The following is a 23,646-nucleotide window of genomic DNA, read 5'->3' as shown; positions in this document are numbered from 1 at the left end:
TACTATCTCCTAGAAAGAATGTTAAAGTCTCTATACTGAATTTATATTGCATACTGACATGGAAGCTTTTAACATCTCCCTATTCTATTCTAGGTCAGATATTTTATCAAAAAAGTCAAATGTTTCCTATATCTTTCAGAAATTAATTTATTTAGCCAGAACCTTATGTGAAAAAGAAATATCTAGTTTAAAAATGAATACAAAGAATTTAACACACAAATTAACTGCTTGGGAAAAGTTACAATCATTACTAAAAAAGTATTAGATGATTTCCTGAATGTATATAGAAGTATTTCCTTGTTATGGACTTTGTAAATAATTTGTTTCAGTTTTAAGTGTAAATATGTTATTACTGTTATTATTCTTGTTATAAAAAAAAGATAAAAAACATTTTTGAAAAAAAAAAATGTCAAATGTATCTTTATTATATGAAGGTAATTTTACATCTGCGCTTACTACATACTTATGTAACAGTAAACTAATGTTATGTAAAACATAGTTACAGGCAGCTATTATTGGCCATCCAGGAGCATTATACAGACTCTTATGAATTTTGCAAAGACAATAAAAAGCCATCCCACATGCATCCCTATAAAACTTTTTTTTTTTTTCTACATCACTTTTGGATAAATGACGCAGCTTATGCCTTTTATTAAGTAGTTCCTGAAATTCTATCAAAGCATTTTTATAATCACCTACACTAACTATCCTATACATATTTGGATCACTAAGGAGCTCACAGCACATTTTTAGGTACCATGAATAATGCATTACTACTGTATTATTACCTTAATTCTCTCCACTCCATGTTAGTCAAATTATACTGAAGTTCACTTTTATTGTTAATAAAATCAGAAAAAGCTGATTCTATAACCAAATTTACCATATCCAAGAATTGGTGAACTCCTTCATGTTGAAAAGGGGGTATGAAACTACTTTTATATGCTAAACAACTGGTATCTAACTGACAATACACATTGCATCTAGTTTCTTCTTCTACACTAGAAACACACAAAGAGAATGTGCCATCTAAACTTTCAAACATTTCTGATGTTGTATCCATTATACTATTGTTCAAAGCATTATCATTGTTTCTATCACAATTATTTAAAAAAATCAATTAAACATAACTTTCTTACTAAACTAAAAAAGTCAGTCTTCAAAACATATAGCCTAGGTAAAACTGTTGGAATAAATTTAAAACAATGATTTAATACAGGTATTTGTGAATCACTAAGTGCATTGTCTGAAAGATTGACAACCAACCCAGCACATTGTATTAATTAATATTACCAAGTATGTAATTGGTAGCAGGTATTTTTAGAACTATTTAAGATGTGCAACTATGTGGTGCTTTTTCATCTTTGAAGGCTTTTTGAGCCAAAGCACTAGAGTGTTTTAATGGATTTGTGCAATAAATATTTTTACTGGTTTTCTTGGCTTTTGTTGTTTCATCTATGTTGTATGTGAAGTTTGTCTATTTCTTTGTGAAATTTCTTGAATCTTAGACATCAGAGTTTGAAGTTGCATTTTTAGTGATAGTTTCTTGAGGTGTTACCTCGCAGTGGATGTACCACAAATAAGGGGGAAGACACTCTGAAAGCCACATTTTAAATTCTATTTCAATCTTTTTTCCTCAGATCTGGAGAGGGAAGACACTCTGACAGGCACATTTTAAATTTTTCTCAGATTTGGAAACATGTTTAACATTCGTATACAAAGTAATAGCAAAAAAAAAAAAAACTCCAGTATGATCTATATTTGAGATAAAATTATATCAGAATTCTTGTAATTTTGCAGTGGCTTGCCTGAAACCTGTTAGCAGTCCAGCATCTTGTCCACACCCCCAGCGCACCAATTTAGAATGACATTTTTAAAGGAGGATTTAAATTAATTATAGCTGTCATATGAACTAGTTTAAGGAGTTCCCACAAAGTTTCAGATCCTTGGCATTACATTAATACAGGCTTAGGTATTAACAATCTGGCAAACTTACATTTCTGTTAGCACCATACATTCCATTTAGTTGCTGTCCATGCTATGCAATTCAATTTGTGCTCTTATTTCCTACTGCTTGTAGATTATTCCTGATTGGCTATTAGTTCCTTAGTTGAAAAATCTTGGCCACCATATGGAAGTGTCAAACCAACAAAGACAAAACATATGTATTTATATTTGGATTTTATAATTACAAAGCTTTTAAACACACAAAACTGATTAGGACTGGTACTGCAGAAACTGAATGTAGGTTGAAAGCAATTATGGGGTGTGGGGGGTGTAGCCCCCTACATGGATTGGGTATCTATTGTCGTCTAAAAAGAGTTATTCATTGGAGTTATAAGTATCCATGTATATGGTTTAAATGCATAAAATAGGTGGGGGGCTATGTCCCCACACCATGCTAATGTAGGAGGCTGTGCCACCACACTCCCCCTTACTATATATACTAACTCCATGATCCAACTACAATGGGAAAAAGGGCATATACCTTTCAACAAAATGAATTTCAGTGAAATGAACTTTCAGTGAAGTGAGCTTTCAGGCAAGTGTGCTCAGTCAAATGAGTTTCAGAGAAATGTGCTTTCAGTGAAGTGAAGTAGACCCATAGATATATATATATATATATATATATATATATATATATATATATGTGTGTGTGTGTGTGTGTGTGTGTGTGTGTGTGTGTGTGTGTGTGTGTGTGCGTACGTATATAGTCATTTTTTGCAAAATGTCATCTTGAATACAACAAAGTGGTCGAGGTGAAATATATTCCTGTATCTTTTGTTGTTCATGTTGCTACCAGCATGTATTATTTGATATGAAGCCAGCTAGATAACATATTTATATATTTTCCAACAGATAAATGACACTTACGTAACCTACAGTGTTTATGTTATATTTCGATACATACCAGACAGTTTGGTCATTCTTCACAATGACATCGTAGTGAACTATACTTGCTCTTACCCCCTAAACATGAACTCGAGCCTTGATGTTGGTCTAAATCCATTCATAAGGTATGATAACTGCTACCTATGCATGCAACATATTCATATGTATTTAGTAATTAACTACAAATGATGGCATGTTCTCCTGTATGGAAATAAATTATATATCTTTGCTTTAAGCCTTAATAAAATATACATGCTTTGTGTTTAGTATGCACACAACGTCTTTAAATTATATATTTTCAGTGCAGTACATTATCTGAATAAATTCATATTTCTATGTCTCTTATTCTAACTTTATGCCTTTCTCTTTTCCTGTCTGCTTCACTATAGACCAATTCATCAACTTGCCTTAATCTCTGCAAAGTGAACAATGTTTGTTAGAAACAATATTTTGCAAATGTATTAAAAACTTATGTGATTTGCTGGTTACCAAACCCCCATAGAGGCACACATGAGCACACACACACACACACACACACACACACACACACACACACACACACACACACACACACACACTCTTTCCTATACTTAGTCTGCTATACTCTGCAATTTTATTATTTTAATTTTAATATCTACTTCATTATATTCTTTTTGATTAAAATTTCACCTGACTTAATTCACTTTATGCACATGCAAATATGAATTCAATTTATTTACCTTGTTTATGCTATGCTAACGTTGTATATTCATATCTACCCCTACATGACATTTTTGATTGTAAAGGTAACTCCCATGCAACTAAACTGAAATTGATTTCAAAATTCTTTGAAAAACAAGACTATATCAATCATTTTCTGTAGATATGAAAGTAGTACAGATTCAGTGGCTTCATTTTCTGCCTATAAGATAATCTTCTTAACATTACAGAAATTGTGGACCCCTTCTTATGTAACATTTTAATGTCAGCTGTAAGTGCATTTTCATCATTCTGTTTGTTTATGTGTAATTCATTGTTAAGATGCAATCAACTGCTAAACAAAGGCAATAAACTACTAAACAAAATCTGCATTCTTCATTGCAATATATCCCATTGTTAATATTCTTCTCTACAATCAGTAATAATTATTTTACTTCAATACCAATGTTACCATACACCCCTTCAGAACAGAGCTACCAGATTTCACCCCCTTAATATTTCCATGAAGCATAGCACAGCTGCATAACCCGATGTCTGGGGCACATGCCAGTGAGGTTAAGACAAAGCACGTGTACCTATTACCCTCTGTTTAGTCACACATGCACTGAAACTGTCCCCTGAAACTCAGAATCTCCACCTCTGACTGTTTGTGATAGGGGATGGGCTAATCCACTCCAATCAAGGAAATCCTGACTCCTGTCACAAAGTCAGTTATTCAAGTTTTAGTACTAAAATGGATAAATCAAAAAGGACCAAAAGCAAGAACTACACGAAACCAACCAATTTGCAGTCATAAAACACTGGCACAATAACACCAGCCATCCAAAAACACAAGTTTGAATACCATCGAACTACATACAAAATAAGGGGTATGCTGGGTGGGTTCTACCACTGAGGCAGTGTGAAATTCAAATGTCTACTGTTACAGGTAAGTAGGATTTACACAACTGTACTACTAGTCACACTGTCTAAGGGGCATATGGGTAGATTTCCAAAGCATACCCTACCTGGAAGCAGGAAAGATAAAATTACAGGAGTCCTTGGAGAATGTTCCTCACAAAGCCTTCTCTGGAATTTAAGAACAAATTCACCTTGTAGTGCTTTGTAAAGGTAAGAAGAGAGGACCAGGTTGCTTTCTCAAGAATCCTTCTAGAGTCCACTCATTTCCAATATGCCAAAAAAGAGGATAAGGCTCTGGTGGGATGTGGTCTAACCTTGTGTGGAATATATTTGCCATGGTGGGAGTAGTAAAATAACAATAAAAGATGACAACCAATGAGTAATCATTTACTTAAAGACAAGTTGTATATTCTTAGCCCCAGAACAGAAAAATACAGCTGTTCATCTTTCCTGAAGGGTTTATTTCTGTCAAGGTAGTACCTGAGCTGCCTGTGTACATACAAGGTATACATAATCTTCCCTTCCTTGTTTTAAGGCACAGGAAAGAAAACTGGGAGATTAAAGGCTTGCTTCATGATAAATTCAGAAACAACTTTTGGCATGAAAGAAGGATTACTGTATAGAACAATCTTGTTCTTGTGGAAAATCAGATAATGAGGGTCCACCATGAGACCTTAAATCTCAGAGACTCGCCTTGAAGATGCCAGCGCAATAAACAAAACAGTTTTCCAAGTGATAAACCTCAAAAAAACCTGATCTCTGTCTACATTTGATTTTCCCAGCAACCTGCCCAACTGCTTTTGTACTGTTAAACTTGGTGGCTTTTGAGTTTTCTGCCCCTACTATAAATCTGGTTTTGGACACTCCTCTCAGTTTCATCTCATCAGCTCATTCATCTGAGTACTGAGAGATCTGCTGGAAGGCCCATCCCATTAGTCTCTTAAACTTGAAATATCTTCTCTTTCTTCCCTTCTCATTTACTTAAAAAATTGCACTTTATTCATCTGCTTTTACTGTATCTGTGATTCTCCCTGCTTTATTATTTTATTTTTCTATTTGCTGCACATTCTTAAAGTATTCAGTTGCATTTAATCTACTGCTTTTATTACTACTTGTTAGTAGCCTGATTAAATTGCAACTGTTATTCTTAGTCTCTCAGTTTTGATTTATGCACTTGGACTTCAAACTAGTTATTTTACATAATGAAGTTTTGCGGTTTACAGTCCAGTGGCAGGAGAGGTAGCTTACACCCATCTAAGTTGGGAATTGCTGTTTGAAGGATTAATGTGTCTGTTATTTTGAAAGTGTCTTAGTTCTGGTTTAAGCACTGAGGCTTCAGACCAGTTATTTTACATTATGAAGGTTTGTGGTCTTCACACTTGTGGAATGAGAGGGTAGCCTCTGACCTTATGAGCTGGGAACTGCTGGTGAATATTTATTGCTGGTTGTTATTCTAAGTGGCTTTGTTCTGACTTAAGCACTTGGGCTCCAAGCCAGTAATTTTACATTAGTAAGGTCCGTGGTCTACACTCTTGTGGCAGGGCAGGATAACCTAAATCCTTTTTAGCTGGGAATAGCTGGTTGAAGACTTACTGTGCTTGGTATTCTAAAAGTTTCTTAGTTCTGGTTTAAACACTTGGACTCTAAACCAGTTATTTTACATTATGATGGTTTGTACTCTATACTCTTGTGGCAGGAGAGGATAGCCTTCACCCTTCTAAGCTGGGAATTGCTGGCTGAAGGCTTATTGTGTCTGTTATTCTAAAAGTGTCTTGGTTCTGGTTTAAGCAGTTGGGCTCCAAACCAGTTATTTTACATTAAAAAGGTTGTGGTCTACACTTTTATGGGAGGAGAGGGTAGCATCTGCCCTTATGAGATGGGAATTGCTGGTGAAGGCTTACTGTGCCTGTTATTCTAAGTGACTTTGTTCTGATTTAAGCACTTGGGCTCCAAATCAGTAATTTTACATTAGTAAGGTTCATGGTCTGTACTCTTGTGGCAGGACAGGATAACCTACATCCCTCTGAGCTGAATTGCTGGTTAAAGACTTATTGTGGTTGGTATTCTAAAAGTTCCTTAGTTCTGGTTTAAGAACTTGGGCTCCAAACCAGTTATTTTACATTAAGACGGATTGGGATCTGCACTCTTGCAGAAGGAAAGGGTAGCCTCCACCTTTCTGAGCTGGGAAATGCTGGTGAAGGCCTGATGTGCCTGTTATTCTAAGTGTCTTTGTTATGGTTTAAGCACTTAGGTTCCAAACCAGTTATTTTATATTAGGAAGGTTTGTGAGCTACACTTTTGTGTGAGGAGAGGGTAGTGTTCACTCTTCTGAGCTGGGAATTGTGGTGAAGGCTTATTGTGACTGTTATTCTAAGTGTCTTTGCTCTGTGTTCTGTACTCTTGTGGCATTATTGTCTAAACAGATTTTTCTAACTACTAGAGCATCTAGTTTTCTCATACCTAAGCTCTGCTTATCAAGGTGCTTTTCTTACCGACTTGTTCAATATTTAAGTTTTCTTCACTGCTCCCTAGTAGATCAGTGGCCATGGATATGCACTTCCTGACTCTCTCTGTGGGCAGTCTGGTTGAGATGGGTATTCTAGCATTTTAGCAATTGCCTCATGTATACTGACAACCCACTTATTCTTAAAAAAACAGGTAGCATATGAGAGAGGTGTGCATATAGTTTAATGCTGGAAGCAAAACTCTCTCATACAACCAAAACTAATCCTATAGAGGTTGTCAGTGATGCTTGCACCATGTCTACTGCACAAGGTAAAGACCCTACATATAAAAGTACTTATACTGAGGCACTTACAGGTAACCTTCCTAAAACACTAAGACCTCCTGTACAGCACAATCAAAGGAAGGGTCTTCAGCCATCATGTAAATACTCTGTTAAAACACTACCCACAGCTATACATAGTAACACTGTATCCAATGCCTCCACTGCTAAGCCCTTAAGGCAAACCAGCACACAGCCAAATATACTGGTAATTGTTGATTCTATAGAGTCCCCCTCGCTAGACTGAATATGGAGAGAGTCATACTTAGCTGCCTTTGGTAAGATCCATCAAGTCACACAGGCACTCAGGTCATTGAACCACAGGTATCAGTATGAATCTGTCATAGCCCATGTAGGTGTTAATGACCTGAGATGTAACTCTCTTGATAATATGAAGCGAGACATGATCAACCTCTCTGATTATGTGTCTCAGGCAAGTATGAGCCTAGCACTGAGCAGCATACTACCTTTTCCAAGTATGATGCCACTTTACCAACAGAAAATGATTGATTTTAGCAATTGGTTTAGCTTCTGGTGTCAGTACGGGGGGAGGGGCAATATTTGGTGGCTTGGAAGGACATAGTTGACAGACCACGCTGCTTTACCAGGGATGGCCTGAACTTATTCTCTTTATGCTTTTGAATATTGGCAAAGACCTTTTCCATCCCCATAGTGCCTTTTTAGGCAATGACAAACTGATAAATTCACTGACTTAACTGAACCTATGAAGGAATATCTGAAGGTGGTACTGCTCAATGCAAAAAGTCTTAACAAGAAACTCCACTCCTTGCAAGCCTTTCTCTCCCTGGAGATTGTAGACATCTGTGTAGTAATGAAGAAATGGTTCAAAGTCACTGAGAGTACCCCAAAAATGCAAAGTTGTAATGCCTTTCACACCTTTAGACCAGCTATTGCACAGGAAAGAACTAAAGGTGGAGAAGAGTCAGTCTATATTAAGACTAATCTCACATTCAGACTAGTTAAAGTGTAAGAACTACTGGATCTCATACATGTGCAATTCACTATAAACAGGGTGCCATACCATATCCTTACGACATATAGGTCCCCCCTCCATGTCCCAAGAAATCCATGCTACCTATGTTAATGTACTAGAGTCACATCAGCATTCAGTCAAATACAGTATTCATGAAGATTTCAACTACCCCTCTATAGACTGAGAATCCTACACCACTTCTAATGCACAAGCCCCGCAATTCCTAAAGTTTGTTAATACCAACATCTTGGAACAGTTAATCCATTCTCATACCATGATTACAAATATCTTTGACCTTGCACTGATAAACACAGGGGGGACAATGTTCTCACCTAATGTGACACCTTTGTCAGATTTGACCATAAGGCAGTATTACTTGAAATGAAAATTAAATCTGGGATCCAGTGAAACCAAAACGCTTTAAGAACTATTCCAAGGCTAACGTATCTCTACTAAGAGACACCTTAGAAAAATTCCAAGTACCCCCAAACCCAGTAAATGCCATAGTATACACTGAGCTATTTACAAAATCTCTGAACAGCCATATTGATAGCTGTATAGAGCAAGCTGTGCCCACTCATATTAAGAATAAGACAAACTCAAAAGACAAGCCACCCTGGTGGAATCACAATATCTATCAGTTATACAACAAAAGAAAAAAAAATCTTGTCCAAAAGTAGGAGGAACAAAGTCATACATACTAAATGCCCCATGACCAATCTAAACAGGCAGCAAAGAGGGTTAATTAATACTTCAAAAGCTACATTTGTAGAAAAAATAGCTTCTTAGGCAAAGGACAACCACAAAGCTTTCTACAACTATGTCAGTAACCTCAGAGGAAATACACAGCAATGCGCAGAACTTATTGTAAATGGTATCACCCGCATTGAACCGGAGACCATTGCCAGACTTTTGGCTGACAGGTTCAGCTCAAAATTTTCCCCCCATCCCCTTCTGATAGTCTAAAGGAAATACCAAGTAACACAATTCCTCCAACCATTACTAGGGAACCGATAATGAATGCACTTTCCAAGGCCAAATAGAGTGCATCGATGGGCCCTGATAACATCCTGGGATGTTTAATAAATAGCATGAAAGATGACCTCTCTGTTCCACTTGAATCAATTTTCAACTGGACCCTTCAATCAGGTTTTGTGCCCAAGAAATGGAAGATGGCTACTGATGTGCAAAATCTGCACCCACCACAGTTTAGCTTTCTTAAAGGAAGGTCATACCTATTTAATCTGGTGAACTTTTTGAGAGAGTCATCTATGCATTGGACCTGACCAAGGCTTTTGATACAATACCCCACTCAGACATTGTAGGCAAGCTCCCTAATTTAGGTATAAACCCTTTTATCATCCACAGGATAGACATCTGGCTCACTGATAGGACCCTGGAGGTCAAAATAGTTGAGGCCACCTCCAGCAAGAGGCCAGTCACTAGCATATTCCCCCAGGGCTCAGTATTGCCCCACTCCTTTTTGGCATCTATTCCTCTGAAAAGGAAGCAAATGCTGAAGGTGTATGGCTCACTGAGTTTGCAGAAGACTGCAAGCTGGGGATTATCATCAGCTCCCCTGCAGACACTAGCATTCTTCGAGTAGGTCTGTCTCTTACTAACAAATGGTGCCAAAGCCATGGTCTTAAACTCAGTGCTAAGAAAAGCAAAACTATACTCTTTGGGAAATCAACCATGCCAGCTAATTACAATTTTGGTAATATGCCCCTAAGAGTCGACCCATTAGGCAGGTATCTAGGTATGCACATAGACAGTAGTCTTACCTTTGACCACCACGTGGTCACAGTGGTAAGAAAGTCTTTTTATGTTGTGCAACCTATAAGTAAGGACATGGCATCTAGGCCCAAAAAGTTCATTATCCCATTGTACTTCGCCCTTATTAGACCAGTCATAGAATACAATGTTCCCTTTCATATGTACCTGACCAGCCATATGCAGCAATTAGAGCGATGTCAAAGGTCCCTTACAAAAAGAATACAAGGTTTAACAAACCTGTCTTATAAAGAGTGTTTTGAAGCCCTTTTCCTCTACTCAGTCTCCTATAGATTGCTGAGCTGTGATCTACACTTTCCTCTACTCAGTCTCCTATAGATTGCTGAGCTGTGATCTACACTTGGCTTATGAGGCATCCACAAACCCAACACTTACAAATCTCCTGTATATTCATGTCAAACAGTACCAGAAATACAAGGTCTAAGGACCTGAATTTTGTCTGTGATTTAAACAGAACATGTTATTGAGACAGATATTTGTCCCAGAGACTGCCCCTCCTAAGGAACAGGCTTCCCATCCATGTGAAGTTGAATTCATCTATTACTCAGTTTAAGTGACACCTAGACAAGTGGATGGGGAATAGGAAATTTACACGAGGCCTGACACCAGTAGCTTATAAATGTCTGGCCCTCAATGTCCTATTTGGATGCAGGACATCATTATTCTTTCAGGAAAACTTGGCTAAACTTACAAAGCAGCCCCCCTCGGTCATTAGCCTAATAAACAGTTTATGAATCTATGAATCTATGAATCTAAAGGTGGGTTCAAAAGGAGATAGATCAATCCTTCAAAAACAAAGATGAGATCACAAGAAGGAGAAATTTGCTTTTGAGGGTGTTTCAAGTGAAACACTCCTTTCACAAACTGCTGACAAAAAGAGAAAAAAGATGGCGATCCATGGGCAGATATGGCCACAAGATGCACCATGATAGCTGCATAATATAAGCCATTGTTGAGGATCTGACACAAATATTTCAAAACCAGAGGGGTAGATACCATACTGAGCTTTTTGGTATCTTTAGGCACTACCTTGAAAACCTCTTCCATTTTAAATCATAAAATTTTCTAGTTGCAAGTTGTCTTGCCTATATATCAATACCTACTGCACATCCTGATGGATACCTAAAATGTATCACGACAGACCCATCTATACAGTTGCTCTAGATTGGGTTGCACCAGTTGCCTTAACATTGTGTGAACAAACCCAGAGTGTTAGAAAGCTTGCAGTAATTGCCCTTGACCAATTCCATTAAAAGGGAGAACAAACTTTGCTTTGGCTAAAAAGGGATGATCACAATGATCTTTGGTAATTCATTCTGAATCTTCAGAAATACCATGGGTATTGGTGTAAACGATAGAAATGCATAAAAAAGATTACACATCCAAGGGAATGACAATGCTTCTGTCCTCTTAGCAAGCCTGCCAGAATGTCCCAAACATAATTTTTTCCAATTGTCTGTTTGGCTAACAGATCTATTTGAAGTGTTCTCCACATCTGGACAAAATCCAAGCAGACCACTGTCCTGATTTTCTACTTGTGAGGGCCCATCTGTGATCGGCTTAGACAGTCTGCTACTGTGTTTTGTTCTGATTGAATGTATGTTGCCTGAAGCATCAGAAACACCGCAAGGCTAGCTCCCAGGTTGTCATTGATAACTGGCAAAGAGGATATGACCTTACACCTCCATTGTCTTTCAGGTACCACATGACTGTGCTGTCATTTGTGAGCAATAACAGGGGACCTGGAGACCATAAGTGGTGAAGAATATTTAAGGTCTGAATCACTGCTTTCTTTGACATTTATATGCTTTGCAGCATCTGAAGGACCCCATTTGGTTTGCATGTTAACTCCCCTGTGCACTGTTCCCCATGCAAAATATGATGAGGCTATCTGGACTGATTGAACTGGGGTACTGAGGGAGAAGGGTATGTCTGGATTGAGAGATATCAAATCCTTCCCCTACTGTACCTAGAAGTCCAAGGGAAACAGGTGCTGGGTCCAATAATTTTATAGTACCATTGAATCTTTCTCATGTGGAGTCTGGCCAGTGCTATCAGGAGGATCGTTGATGCCATGAGGCCTAGAAATCTGAGAAACTCTCTTGCAAAGGCATCTTCCTGAAGAGACATAAATCCCTGAAAATGTCCTGAACAGTTAGGACTATGTCTTTTGGTAGAAAGGTCATACTTTTTCTCTGTCCATCATATACCACAGGGAGAGAATTATTTGTATGGGTGTGAGACAGGACATTAATAGGTTCAACTTGAAGTTGAGAGCAATTGGCATGTGAAATCGCACCCTTCAGATGTAACGTCACCATGAATTAGTGGTCCAGAAGAAGGGGTATGACCATCTGCAGGGTGAGTATTCTCAATTTTAGCCCTTTAAATGACTTATTTACGTACCCCAAATCTAATGCTAGTCTGCACGATAGCTCCTGTTTTGGCACCGGAAAGATTCTGAAGTAAAATTATTTTCCTTTTTGTTGTGCAGGATCTGGTTCTATAACACCTGCTTGCAACTTGTGAATGAATACTAGAAAGAACAGGCATGTCCAGTCTGGAGACTGTAGGGGGATTTTGCTGAAGGGAGGAGGATTTTCTGTCCACTGCCAAGAGTAAATTCATTGAATTATTCTCAGCACCCACTTGTATGAAACTGTTCATGACCAGTCTGCTAGAATGAGCTAAAGCCTGGGGGAGGGTAAAAGAAAAGAATGGGAGGAAGGGGCTGGATGCCACGATCCTTGGCATAATCATTTATAAGCACGGGAAAGCTCTTTTTTCATAACAGGAATCCCTTTTATTTGGTTTAGAAACATTATCCTCCTCTTGGTACCCTGATACTTATTAGGCTGGCATTTTTGTTTGTTCTTCCCTTTGAAGTTGGGTGCCTTGTTAGTAGAGAACCCGAGAATATGAGGCATTCTAGATACTTCATCCATCAACTTACCTCTATCATCCCATTGTTTGAGAATTTGGGTAGCAGCAGAACCAAACAGAATTTAAAGGATAATTTAAAAATCACGTCTTTTAATTCTCAGAAAAGTACTGGTTATGTAACCAAGCAAATATTCTCAATGTAACAGAAGCGGTTAAATTTCTAGAAACAGTGTCCCCACCTTCTAAGATACTCCTCAAAACCTATTTTAAAACATGAGTCACATTAGAAACAATCTTATTCATATAACACTTTTGTTCAGCCAGCAAGGATACAACAAAGTCATCTAAACTGTAAGCACATTGCAAAATAAATTTGTACATGGGGCCCTGATAATTTAAAATTATAAAGACTAAATTACTGGACTGAGCCAACTTTTTACCCTTAGATTCTAACCATTTACCAATTTTATCCAATGGTATAGGGCTTGAAGAAGCCAAGGTTCTCTTGTTAGAGTTAGTAGCTGAAGAAACATCAGTTAGGACAGCTGAGAAAGGAGGAAAGATGACTAAGATCAGAGTAAACCATATATTTCCTCCTAGCCTTTTTAGGAACTGGTTTGCTAGCCAAACGTTGGGTTACCACTTGTCCCTATTTGCAAGGCACAGTCCCTCTTTGGGCAGTTGTGTACAAAAAAATAAAAAAATTACACATGTCCTGAGATTTTTAGGACAAAATATATTTTGTGTTTTCTTTAGTAGTTGCATAAAACAATTATTTTGCATTTGAAACACTTAAATATGAAATAGTATGTATTATATGTTATATGAAATAGCATAAGAGGCTCAAATACTACAAGAATAAGCTTTTATTTTGGCCAAAAAAGTGAAGTTCTGTGATTTGCACTGTCCATGAGTATGTTTTCTCCCACCTTTCCACAGAAAAATATCACACTTTAAGCATTTGAAAAGGTGGTAACCCTTGCCAAAAGAGTTTTACATTCAGTTTCATAGACATCTTCTAAGGTTGGTAACAGAGGAGAAATGGCCAAAACATTTGCAATCTTGTCCTCAATAAGGACAGAAACTCTACCATTTTCCAGCATAAATCTCATTTGCTACAGTCAAATATATCCTTAAATCTAGCTAGCATCTGTGGAGAAGTAAACACTTGCTTGCATTTTTGAACCTGTTCATCTTCCAAAGAATCATACTTGATGGATTCATAATATTCTGTACTGTCCACATCAGTGTTCCCATAAACATTGGTGGTGTTAGACTAATCTCTAGAGAAGGTATCCCCATAATCACTCAGAATAGGAGTGTAGCCTCTCAGATTAGTTGAATGTAAAACACCCTTAGCTAAGGAAACCACAACAGCCCTATGCATGGTAATGTTCTAACTATACTAGAGGATAAAACATTTGGGGACAGAGTATTATGTTAGGCAAAAGGTCTCTTAACCTATACCTTTCCTGCTCTTAAAGGGTTTGGTTCACCCGTAGCTGAACTATGTACTAGTATAATCCCTGACTATGGATCTGACCCCCTTACCACAGAGATCTGTGGGCTCACACCAGAGGGTGACAGAGGAAAAAATAAGTTGTCTGCGAGATGGCTTAAGGCAACAACTTTTTCATAAGCTGTAGGCCAAGGTATATTTTTGATGTTTTTTGGGGGATTTGAAAGGTGAGGTTGGAGGGTGGGGGGCAGCTGTATCAGGGTACTTCAAGTCATTGAAAAAAAACTGCCAGAATAAATAACTGACACTGTTAAAGGCTGACTAAGTACAGCAATAATATAACATATAAACTATCTTCCCACACAGCAAAAAGGGCTAAACTATAAAGTATAGCAGAAACAGTTCAAATTGTGATATGCTTTGTACAATCTACACAGTATAAAAAACAGCACACACAGCCAAAGTACCAAGGAAAATTCACTTGTTCAGTTAGTGACAAAAAATCAAATATATATCCTTAAATCAAATATAAACCTTTTGAAATGGATTACCTTTGCATCATTGAAATTTTACTTCACCACACTTTAAAATCACTAGATGACTTTGCTGAAAACCTACTTTAATGAACATTCAGATCACCGCGATTTTTACACCAGAAAAGGATGGACTTGCCTGAAACTAATAAACAAACCGAAGCATGTCAATCCCACCCAAGTAGTGGGCTTCACACCCCACACCCCCAATGTGGGGGGGCTGCACCAACCACATCCCCTAACTAATTATACCAACTCTAAGATCACATTAATGTGGTGAAAAGGGGAAAGTTCCCCATGATGGCCAACTATCTCCTTTCCTGGACTGAAATTCCAGTGATCCGACTGTTCATGAAAGTACGTTGTCTGCAAAGTCATCTCATCGTTTTAACTTTCTGTGAACTGAAATTTCAATCATGCAAAGGAGACCTTCTAAAACAACATATATAAGCCTTTACTTAAAGATTCCCTGGTTAGAAATGAAAAATTCTTCATAGAAAATGCAAACAATGTAATTTGTGGTAAAATCACAATTTAATGATAAAACCAGCTATGGTAGTGTTAAACCAGTAATAAATATCATACAAATGAAGAAAAAAGTGAAATAAATGCAATATTTTCCTTTTAGAACTTCAAAATCAAGCAGATAAACAACAGAACAAAAGGCCTTCTTGTCCTGAAAATAGACAGTCCCTAGTGTTCAAATGGGTTTACTATAGGAATTTCGAATCCACTTTGGTCAACCATTTAAAATATCGACTCTAAATGTGAAATCTCGAATGCTGAAAAGTAAAATGAAGCAAAAATGAATACATTGACAACCATGGTTCCATGTATTCAACATAGCAGGAGGTGACGTCACTCACCTCCTGCTATGCACATTAACATACCATTAAACTGTATAGTCATTGGTACATTAATTCTACTGTTTTGCAGGGAGGAGTACGCCATCCTGCACCCCCATGTGGGGGTGTGTGCCCCCCCACATTAAATATACCAACTCTGAGATTGCACATAACAGTGAGGAAATGGGCTAATTCCCTGTTCCTCACTGAACCGCGATCCCCCTGCACAATGTCAAACCCCAATGCTTGAATTACACTACCCATTCACTGTAGTATAGTCAGTCGATTTGGGTTTGACATTCTGCCGACTTGAAAACTGCAAGTTAACCATATGCCAGTCGACCAATGCAATTTTAAGGTTTTCAGTGTAAACTGTTCAAATGACACTACAGAACTTTAGCTTTGAATTACAAATCATAAAAAGCTTTAGAAAAGCACCATAACTGCTTAAAAGCATTATTAAGTATACAGGTAACACAGTGTTAAGTAAGAATTCCTGGAGAAATTAACAATAGTAATAAATAGCAAATTATTAAAAAAAAGTTAAAACACATATATTATTATTATTATTATTATTATTATTGTTGTTGTTGAATAAAACAGAAAGAAAACAAAGGTATATAACAATAGTTAGGGAAGTTCTCAAAAGGATTTTATTTGAGTCTAGAAACTGTAATTCACAAGTGCAGGCTGGTGAGGAGATTCAACTGTGTGAGTCTTAACTACTGTCACTAAAGACCAGGTAACTGGGTCTCTGAGATACAGGTCAGTCTCCCACTGATTGGAGGGGCTTAGCCAATCCCTTATAACAGAGAATCAGATGAGTGGATTCTGAGCTCTCAAAACTTGCAAGTGTGGGTTGGCTACGCAGCCACAGAACCCATATGCCACTGAAACAGTGCTGAATAATGAATATAAAAGTGAGACCAAGTTGCCTTAATGGTTAAGGTTTTCACTTCTCATGCACAAAGTACAAGGTCTGATATTGACCTCCGGCCAATGCCTGTTTGGTATTTTCTCCCACCTGTGAGGTTCCTTCCATCTCTGAAAAAAACATGCTGAGGGTTTCAATCTCAAACTCACCAATGAATGGAGCTGTCTCAGCCTGTGCCAAGGACCCAAGTTAACAGTGGGAGATATGCTTGTGCCTGTATTGGTCAGTTTGTGTGCTCACCAATAAGCACAGCAGCTGTAAGTCAATAAGCAACTGTCTGGATGGTATCCACTTGCCCACCTTGGACTTGAGTTACCTGCAATAGCTCTACTGAGCAAAAGGATCCAGAGTCTACTATTCAGGAGGACAACAGATATGTGGGTTCAATTTCTCCAAGTCTTTTGAGTTTCTAATACTATGACATTAATGGACTCCGTTCCTAAGTTAAAGTATGATTAAAATTCATGAAATTAGTATTGTTTTGATCTTTCATATTAGCCAAAAGTGCTCTTTGCAGCACCCACAATGTGCCTAGAACTGACTCCTTCTGCAATTCATATGGAGTTACATGTATCAGTAACATATCAAACATGACTTCTTTTTTATGAGAACCACTGCTCCTACTTCTATTGGAACTGTCTTGGTATCCTTATTCCACATTGCCCTCATTTCTACCTGCAAATCCTGGTATTTTATGACTTTGTGTCTCTCTGTACATAAGACACCGTAGTCACTGGGTGTAGCAATTTCAGTGATCAATGCTACTTTCATCTTTTTTTCATGGACTACTATATCTGGTTTTCTTGCATCTATTTTTGAACTGTTAATAATAGGTGATCCCATGTGATATAAACTTCATCATTTTCTATAAAGCTGTGTGGCTCATGTTTCCAGTTCATCTCAGCTACTTCAATATTATAATGTTTGCACGATCCCCAGTGCAACAGTCTTGATACATTATTATGCCTTTCGGTATACAGGCTTTCTGCCATTAGTGTATCATTACCACAACATACCACAACAAGATGAGTGACTGTTTCTAATTCTGTTTTACAAAATCCGCACTTATCTGTTTCTCTGACATGTTCAATGGACTTTGTAGATCAACAGGTATGCAGTCCACCATCCTGGGGCGCCAATATTAACCTTTCATATTTTGGTTTAAATTTACTTCTACTTAACCATTCCTGCATTACATACTGATCAGGATGAGGTTGTTAAAGGAGTTTTACCTTATATTCTTTCATTTGTTTTTGGCACATTCAGTTGCTCCCCAATTTTTTAAATATTGTCGGTTTGACTTCCATTCCCACTTGACATCAATATGCTTCTACTAAACTAAACAAGGAAGTCACCCTGGACTTATTCTCCTCATGTTTTAAAACTTTCACTATGTTTGGATCTTGTGAGATCAGCAAATATGTGTGTAGTCCTACAATTGTAGATTTATACATGTGATTCATTCTGAGGAGGCCCATACCTTTTTCAGGATGGGGAACATATAATCTTGGTGCACACAGATTTTATAAAGCATTTGATGGGGAACATATAATCTTGGTGCACACTGATTTTTATAAAGCACTTGATGGGGAACATATAATCTTGGTGCACACTGATTTTATAAAGCATTTGATGGGGAACATATAATCTTGGTGCACACTGATTTTTATAAAGCATTTGATAAGCATGAAACATTTTTTTGTGTTCCTGTTCAGATGATCCAGTACCTTTTGTGTCCAGTCAGTCACCCCAAAACTGTAAGTTAGAACAGGAACAGCAAATTGGTCTATAGCCGAGACTTTGTTCCTAGATATCATGGGATCATAGCATCATAAAAAGTTACTAGGCTACTGGCCATGAGGCCACTTCAAGCCTAGCCAAACTTTTATGCCCATGTTTCCATGTTTGTTTTCAGTATTAATTTTCCTTACTACATTTTATTCACATTTGCTGATTTTTTTATTGCTGATCCTTCATAAATTCCCAAATATTTATGCACATATTCCTGTTCAAATTCCTTTATTTCACATTTCTGTCCCAGACTGATATTTTCTTGGTGTTGCAGCTTTTTTGCTTTAAAGGTTCCTTTTGCACATTTATCAAGACCAAATGACTTTCTTATATCATCTGAAAAAGTTTTGACCACTTGCAGTTGTGCTTTCAGTTCCCCATCTGATGAACTATAGAGTTTTAAATCATACTCAAAAAGAAGATAAGAAGTCTTTACATTTTTTTCTGGGAACCAAATTGTACCCTTGACCTAATCTGTTAAGTAGACAGTTTTATGGGTTAAGGGTAAGACAATGAGCAGCAGTGACAAAGAGTCACCCTTGGATATCTCCCTTTGAATTTTTTCTTCCTAGGATAATAATTTGTCCTTTATTATGGCTTAGCTGCAAAGTGGTTTGCCACTGTTTCATAGACACTGCAATGTAATCAATCAATGTAAGGTGTATCTTATACATTTGTAAGCACTCTTTTATACATGAATGTCATAGGTCCATAGGTGTGTACTAGGCTAATGGCCCTGGAACTTTTACAAGCCTAGCCCATAGAAGTGCCCTGGCATCATGTTGCCCGACGTTAGTTCCCAGTGCCTCTATCAAGTAGAGCCACTGGAGTGATCCCCAGGGTGAACTTTCTATTACTCATCCACTCATCAAGATTTCTCTTGAAGAGGGACAGTGAGGTGCTCTGCTTCCAGAGCATAGGCAGTCTCTGGGTGAAGAACCTGTCCCTGCAGCATGTTCTGTTGATTGTGGTAATGAGGCTGAAGTCTCTGGAGTGTGTGGTGCAGAGGGATTGGGATTTCTTTAGATATAGCCTTTCCAACAGACCTGGGTCAGACATAGCTTTGTATGTCAAGCAGAGATTGCCTCTAAGTAGGCAAAATGAGGCAGAGAATAGCTGGAGTCTTTTGAGTCTGTCCATGTGGGACGTGTTTAATGCCTGCAATCCTCTTCGTGAGGTACTTCTGTGGCCTCTCCAGCTGCTGCAGGTGTCTATTTAGGTACATGACAAATGGGGCATTATACTCAATGACTGGTCTAATGAAGGAAGAGTAGAAAGACAAAATGACCTCTTTCTTCCTGGATGCAAAACCCTTGGTAATGAGATGTACCACGTAGAAGGACTTTCTGACCACAGTGGCAATGTGGTGGTCGAACAAAAGGTTACTGTAAACCTGAGTCCCCAGATCTTTTATAACACCTTCAGTGCTCAGTGGGCTCCCATCTACATGGTAATTAGTGGGAACTGAGTTTTTACCAAAGGGGATGACGACATTTTTTGGCATTAAGCTTAAGGCCATGGTTTTGACAACAGTCATTGGTCTCAGAGGGGCCTTTCTGAGAATGTCAACATCACTTGGGGAGTTAATAATGGCTCACGTCTTGCAGTCATATGCAAACTTGGCAGCCAGACTCCCTTTGTGTTGGCCTAGACTTCTGAGAAGTAGATGCCGAACAGGAGAGGACCCAGGACTGATCCCTGTGGGACTCCACTCATGACTGGTCAGCAGTCTGACTTGGAGTTCGCTACTTTCACACTGTGTGTTCTATCTGTGAGCCAATTTGCAACCCACCTAGTGATATAGGGGTTGATCCCTAGTTTGGTGAGTTTATTTATAATTCCTGAGTGATGAATGGTATCAAAGGCCTTGGCAGAATGAGGTAGGCTATATGCACTGCCTTACCTTCATCCACGTCCCTGGTGACTAACTCAAAGAAGTCAACCAGGTCGAGCAGGCATGATCTCCCTTTCACAAAGCCAAACTGTGTGGGGTCCAGAGTTTGGAGATTTCCTATATCTTTGGTAATTAGGTCCATGATGATGTGCTCCATAGCTTTAGATATAATATTTGTCAGGCTAATGGGGTGATAGATAATTCCCAGGGTCTTTAGACGATCCCCCTTTATGGAGAGGGATGACTGTAGCAGTGCACCATTCAGTAGGAACAAAGCCTGAGGTGAGGCTGTGGTTGAATAGGGCAGACAGATGTGGTGTCACTTCACTTTGTAGTTTATGCAGAACACAGCCAGGGATATTATCGGGTTCCATGGAGGCTGTATTCTTGGCCTTGGACAATGCAGATTTAACTTGTGCTGCACTAATGCTGGGTGCCTGGCAGTCTTCCGGTATTTTGATTGGTCCTTTGGGGGAGAGAGGGGTAAAGTTGGCATTGAATCTGTTGGCCAGTATGTTGGCAATATCTGTTGGCCCAGTATAGGAGACATCATTATGCAGTAACTCAGACCAAATCTGGGTATTGCCATGGAGGTTCTTGATGTAACTATACAAGGCTTTGTGATTGTTTTAGTGTCTGCTGCAATTCTGCCTTCATAGCTGGCTTTAGAGGATTTGAAGAGGGATCTCAACTTTTTGTTGAGACTAATAAGGGAGTGTTTCCAGTCTTGGGACTTCACCTTTTTTTGTAACAGTTTCTTCCTTCTGTTGTAGAGTTTATTAATGGCAGGGGACCATCAGATTGGCTTCCTTTTTTTGGAAGAGAGCGTCTTGGTTCGGTTGGGTATGGCTAGTTCCATGCATTTATGTACATGTTCGTACAGTGCATTGGTGTATGATTTGGCAGTCATGCAGCTATTTTCCATTGGCATTGGTGCTGTGAATTTAGCCACTTCTGATTTTAAGAGTCCCAAGTCAGCTTTGGAGAAGTTTATCAAGGTGGTTACCTTTGCGGGGGGGGGTGAGATGTGGAATTCCATGGTGATTAGTTTATGGTCGGATCTGACCAGGGAGGGATTGACTATTGGTGTAGAGCAACAGTCACCCATGTTAGTAATAACCAGGTCAAGGATATTGCTTCCTCTAGTGAGGGTCAGAATGAGCTTGTCCAGGGCACTGGAACTGATGAATTCCAGGAAGTGCTGGGCCAGTGTATTGGTGCTTGAGTAGTTTCCCCAGTTGATTAATGGGGTAGTTGAAGGCTCCTAGTATGAGAGTGTTGGGCTGGACCTTGATAGATTTTAGGGCACTTAAGAATGTGGAGTGAGAGTCTAGGGACATGGTTGGGGACCTATACCAGTTTATGACCTGGATCACCATCTTACCTAATGTTAGTTGTACCTGAAGTATCTCAGATGCATTATGCTGGGCTACTAGTCTCTTGATGTGCATATCTGTTATGAATATGGAGACACCACCACCACCTTTGGAGCTTTGGTCCTTGTTTCAGGGCTGAAAGGTGTGGAATGAGTTATAGCCTGGTAGCGCAGGGGTACTTTCTGCCACTTTAAACCAGGTCCCCGTTACAGCACAAATGTCAATGTTCTCCATTTCGAGGACTGCTTTGAGCGGAGTGTATCTTGAGATTTAGAATTCTAGCATTGACCAGCATGAGCTTCAGATTGCATTTATTTATAGCTGTTACGGTGGTAATTTTGTCTTTGGAACACTGCCTAAAAAGTCACTATAGGTATGGCAAGAGCTTTAGCCAGTAACTGGAATCCCAGGGGTGACAGATGCAGGCCATCTCTGGCAAAGCATCCATGTCTGCCAGTCATGCCATCCCAAGCAGACAGATACTGTATCCCCTTAGAATGACACCAGAAATTTAGCCAATTGTTGAAGTCAATCATTTTTGTACTGTGGTATTATTCTGGATGATGGTAGGATACTGCTCAGTGTTAGTGTCATACCTGCCTGGGCCACATAATCTGAAAGCTCCACCATGTCATTTTTCATGTAGTCCAGGGAGGTGCATCTCAGGTCATTCACACCCACATGGACAATGACAGAGTCATTTTTGTACTTGTTGTGGAGTGGCCTGAGTGCATGTGTTATGTGTCGGATACTGGCACCTGATAGACAGCTGATTGTTACCTTCTCCTTATTCAACCAAATGAGTGGGGCATCTGTTTTTATGTGAGTGCTGTGATAATGGGTGTTCTGGAGGGCTATGTGTTCCATGTGGTGTGCTGCAAGTGTTGACCTTCTCCTCTTGACCAGCTAGTCTGGTCTTGTCTGGAGAGTGCATAGCTTCCAATTTGGTGATTTAAGTGCATCTCTCACAAGACTGAGTGTTGGGAGGTAAGAATAGAAGGTGTCTGTGTACATGAGGCAGTTGCTACACTGCCTCAGAATGCCCAAGTGCACCAGGATAACAGAAAAAAGCACAGAGAATTGCTCTTTAATCATGCTAGGAAGCATGGTCATAACAACTAAGTACTGGAGGCATTTCCATGAAGAATGACTAGTGCTGATGGCACTTAGGTGTGCTATAATAATTGCTACAAAAACCTGTTGAAGTGCAAAGAGATTAGGATATTTGAAGTGCAAGAGAGAAAGAACTAGCAAGATCTAAGGGAGAAATCTGAACAGCAAACTTTCTGACACCAGTAATAGTTTACCTCAGCTCGGCACCGCTGAATGGAGCTTAAACAAGTGCAAACCCATGCAAACGTGGACTTTTAAACCAGAAAGTTCAAAAGGATGGAAAAACTGCCCAAATGGGCAATAAACTACAATTTCTGGCCAGAAACCACTCCTCTTGTGGTAAATAGGCTACCTAGTGCTTACCACTTCCACTGAGAAGTTAGAAGGTTTCCCTCTAACACAGAAAGGCTTTGGGGGCTAAGAGGCATACAAACAGTCCTGGATACAGCAAATCTGTATTTGGACTAGACTAGTTACAGGACAGGTGGGAAACAAGCTCAAACACGGGCTTTTAAACCAGAAAGTTGAAAGTGATGGAAAAACTGAGCAAACCTAATGCTTAACACTCCCACTGATAAGCTAGAAGGCTTCCTTCCAACACAGAAAGCCTTGGGAGGGCTCAAAAGCTTACAAATAGCCCTGGATACACCACATCTGTATCTGGATTAGTCTAGTTACAGGAAAGGTGGGAAACAATCATTAGAGCCACTAAATGAAAGTTTTAAACAGACAAAGGAGCAAGGAGACTCTAGAG

General features: G+C 38.9%; 1 protein-coding gene across 1 annotated transcript in view; it reads left to right on the top strand.

Moving 5' to 3' along the window:
* Positions 1 to 23,646, top strand: part of LOC122814042 (uromodulin-like) — a 233,410-nt gene that overhangs the window by 28,839 nt on the left and 180,925 nt on the right. The window contains exon 2 of the mRNA XM_044086645.1: positions 2,860 to 3,017. Coding sequence (XP_043942580.1) covers positions 2,860 to 3,017 — 158 coding nt within the window. The remainder of the gene's footprint in view (positions 1 to 2,859; positions 3,018 to 23,646) is intronic.

The sequence above is a fragment of the Protopterus annectens genome, chromosome 1.part1, assembly GCF_019279795.1.
Source record: "Protopterus annectens isolate FY-2018-M chromosome 1.part1, PAN1.0, whole genome shotgun sequence".
NCBI classification, from domain to species: Eukaryota; Metazoa; Chordata; order Ceratodontiformes; family Protopteridae; genus Protopterus; species Protopterus annectens.
This window is presented reverse-complemented; position numbering and strand designations above follow the sequence as displayed.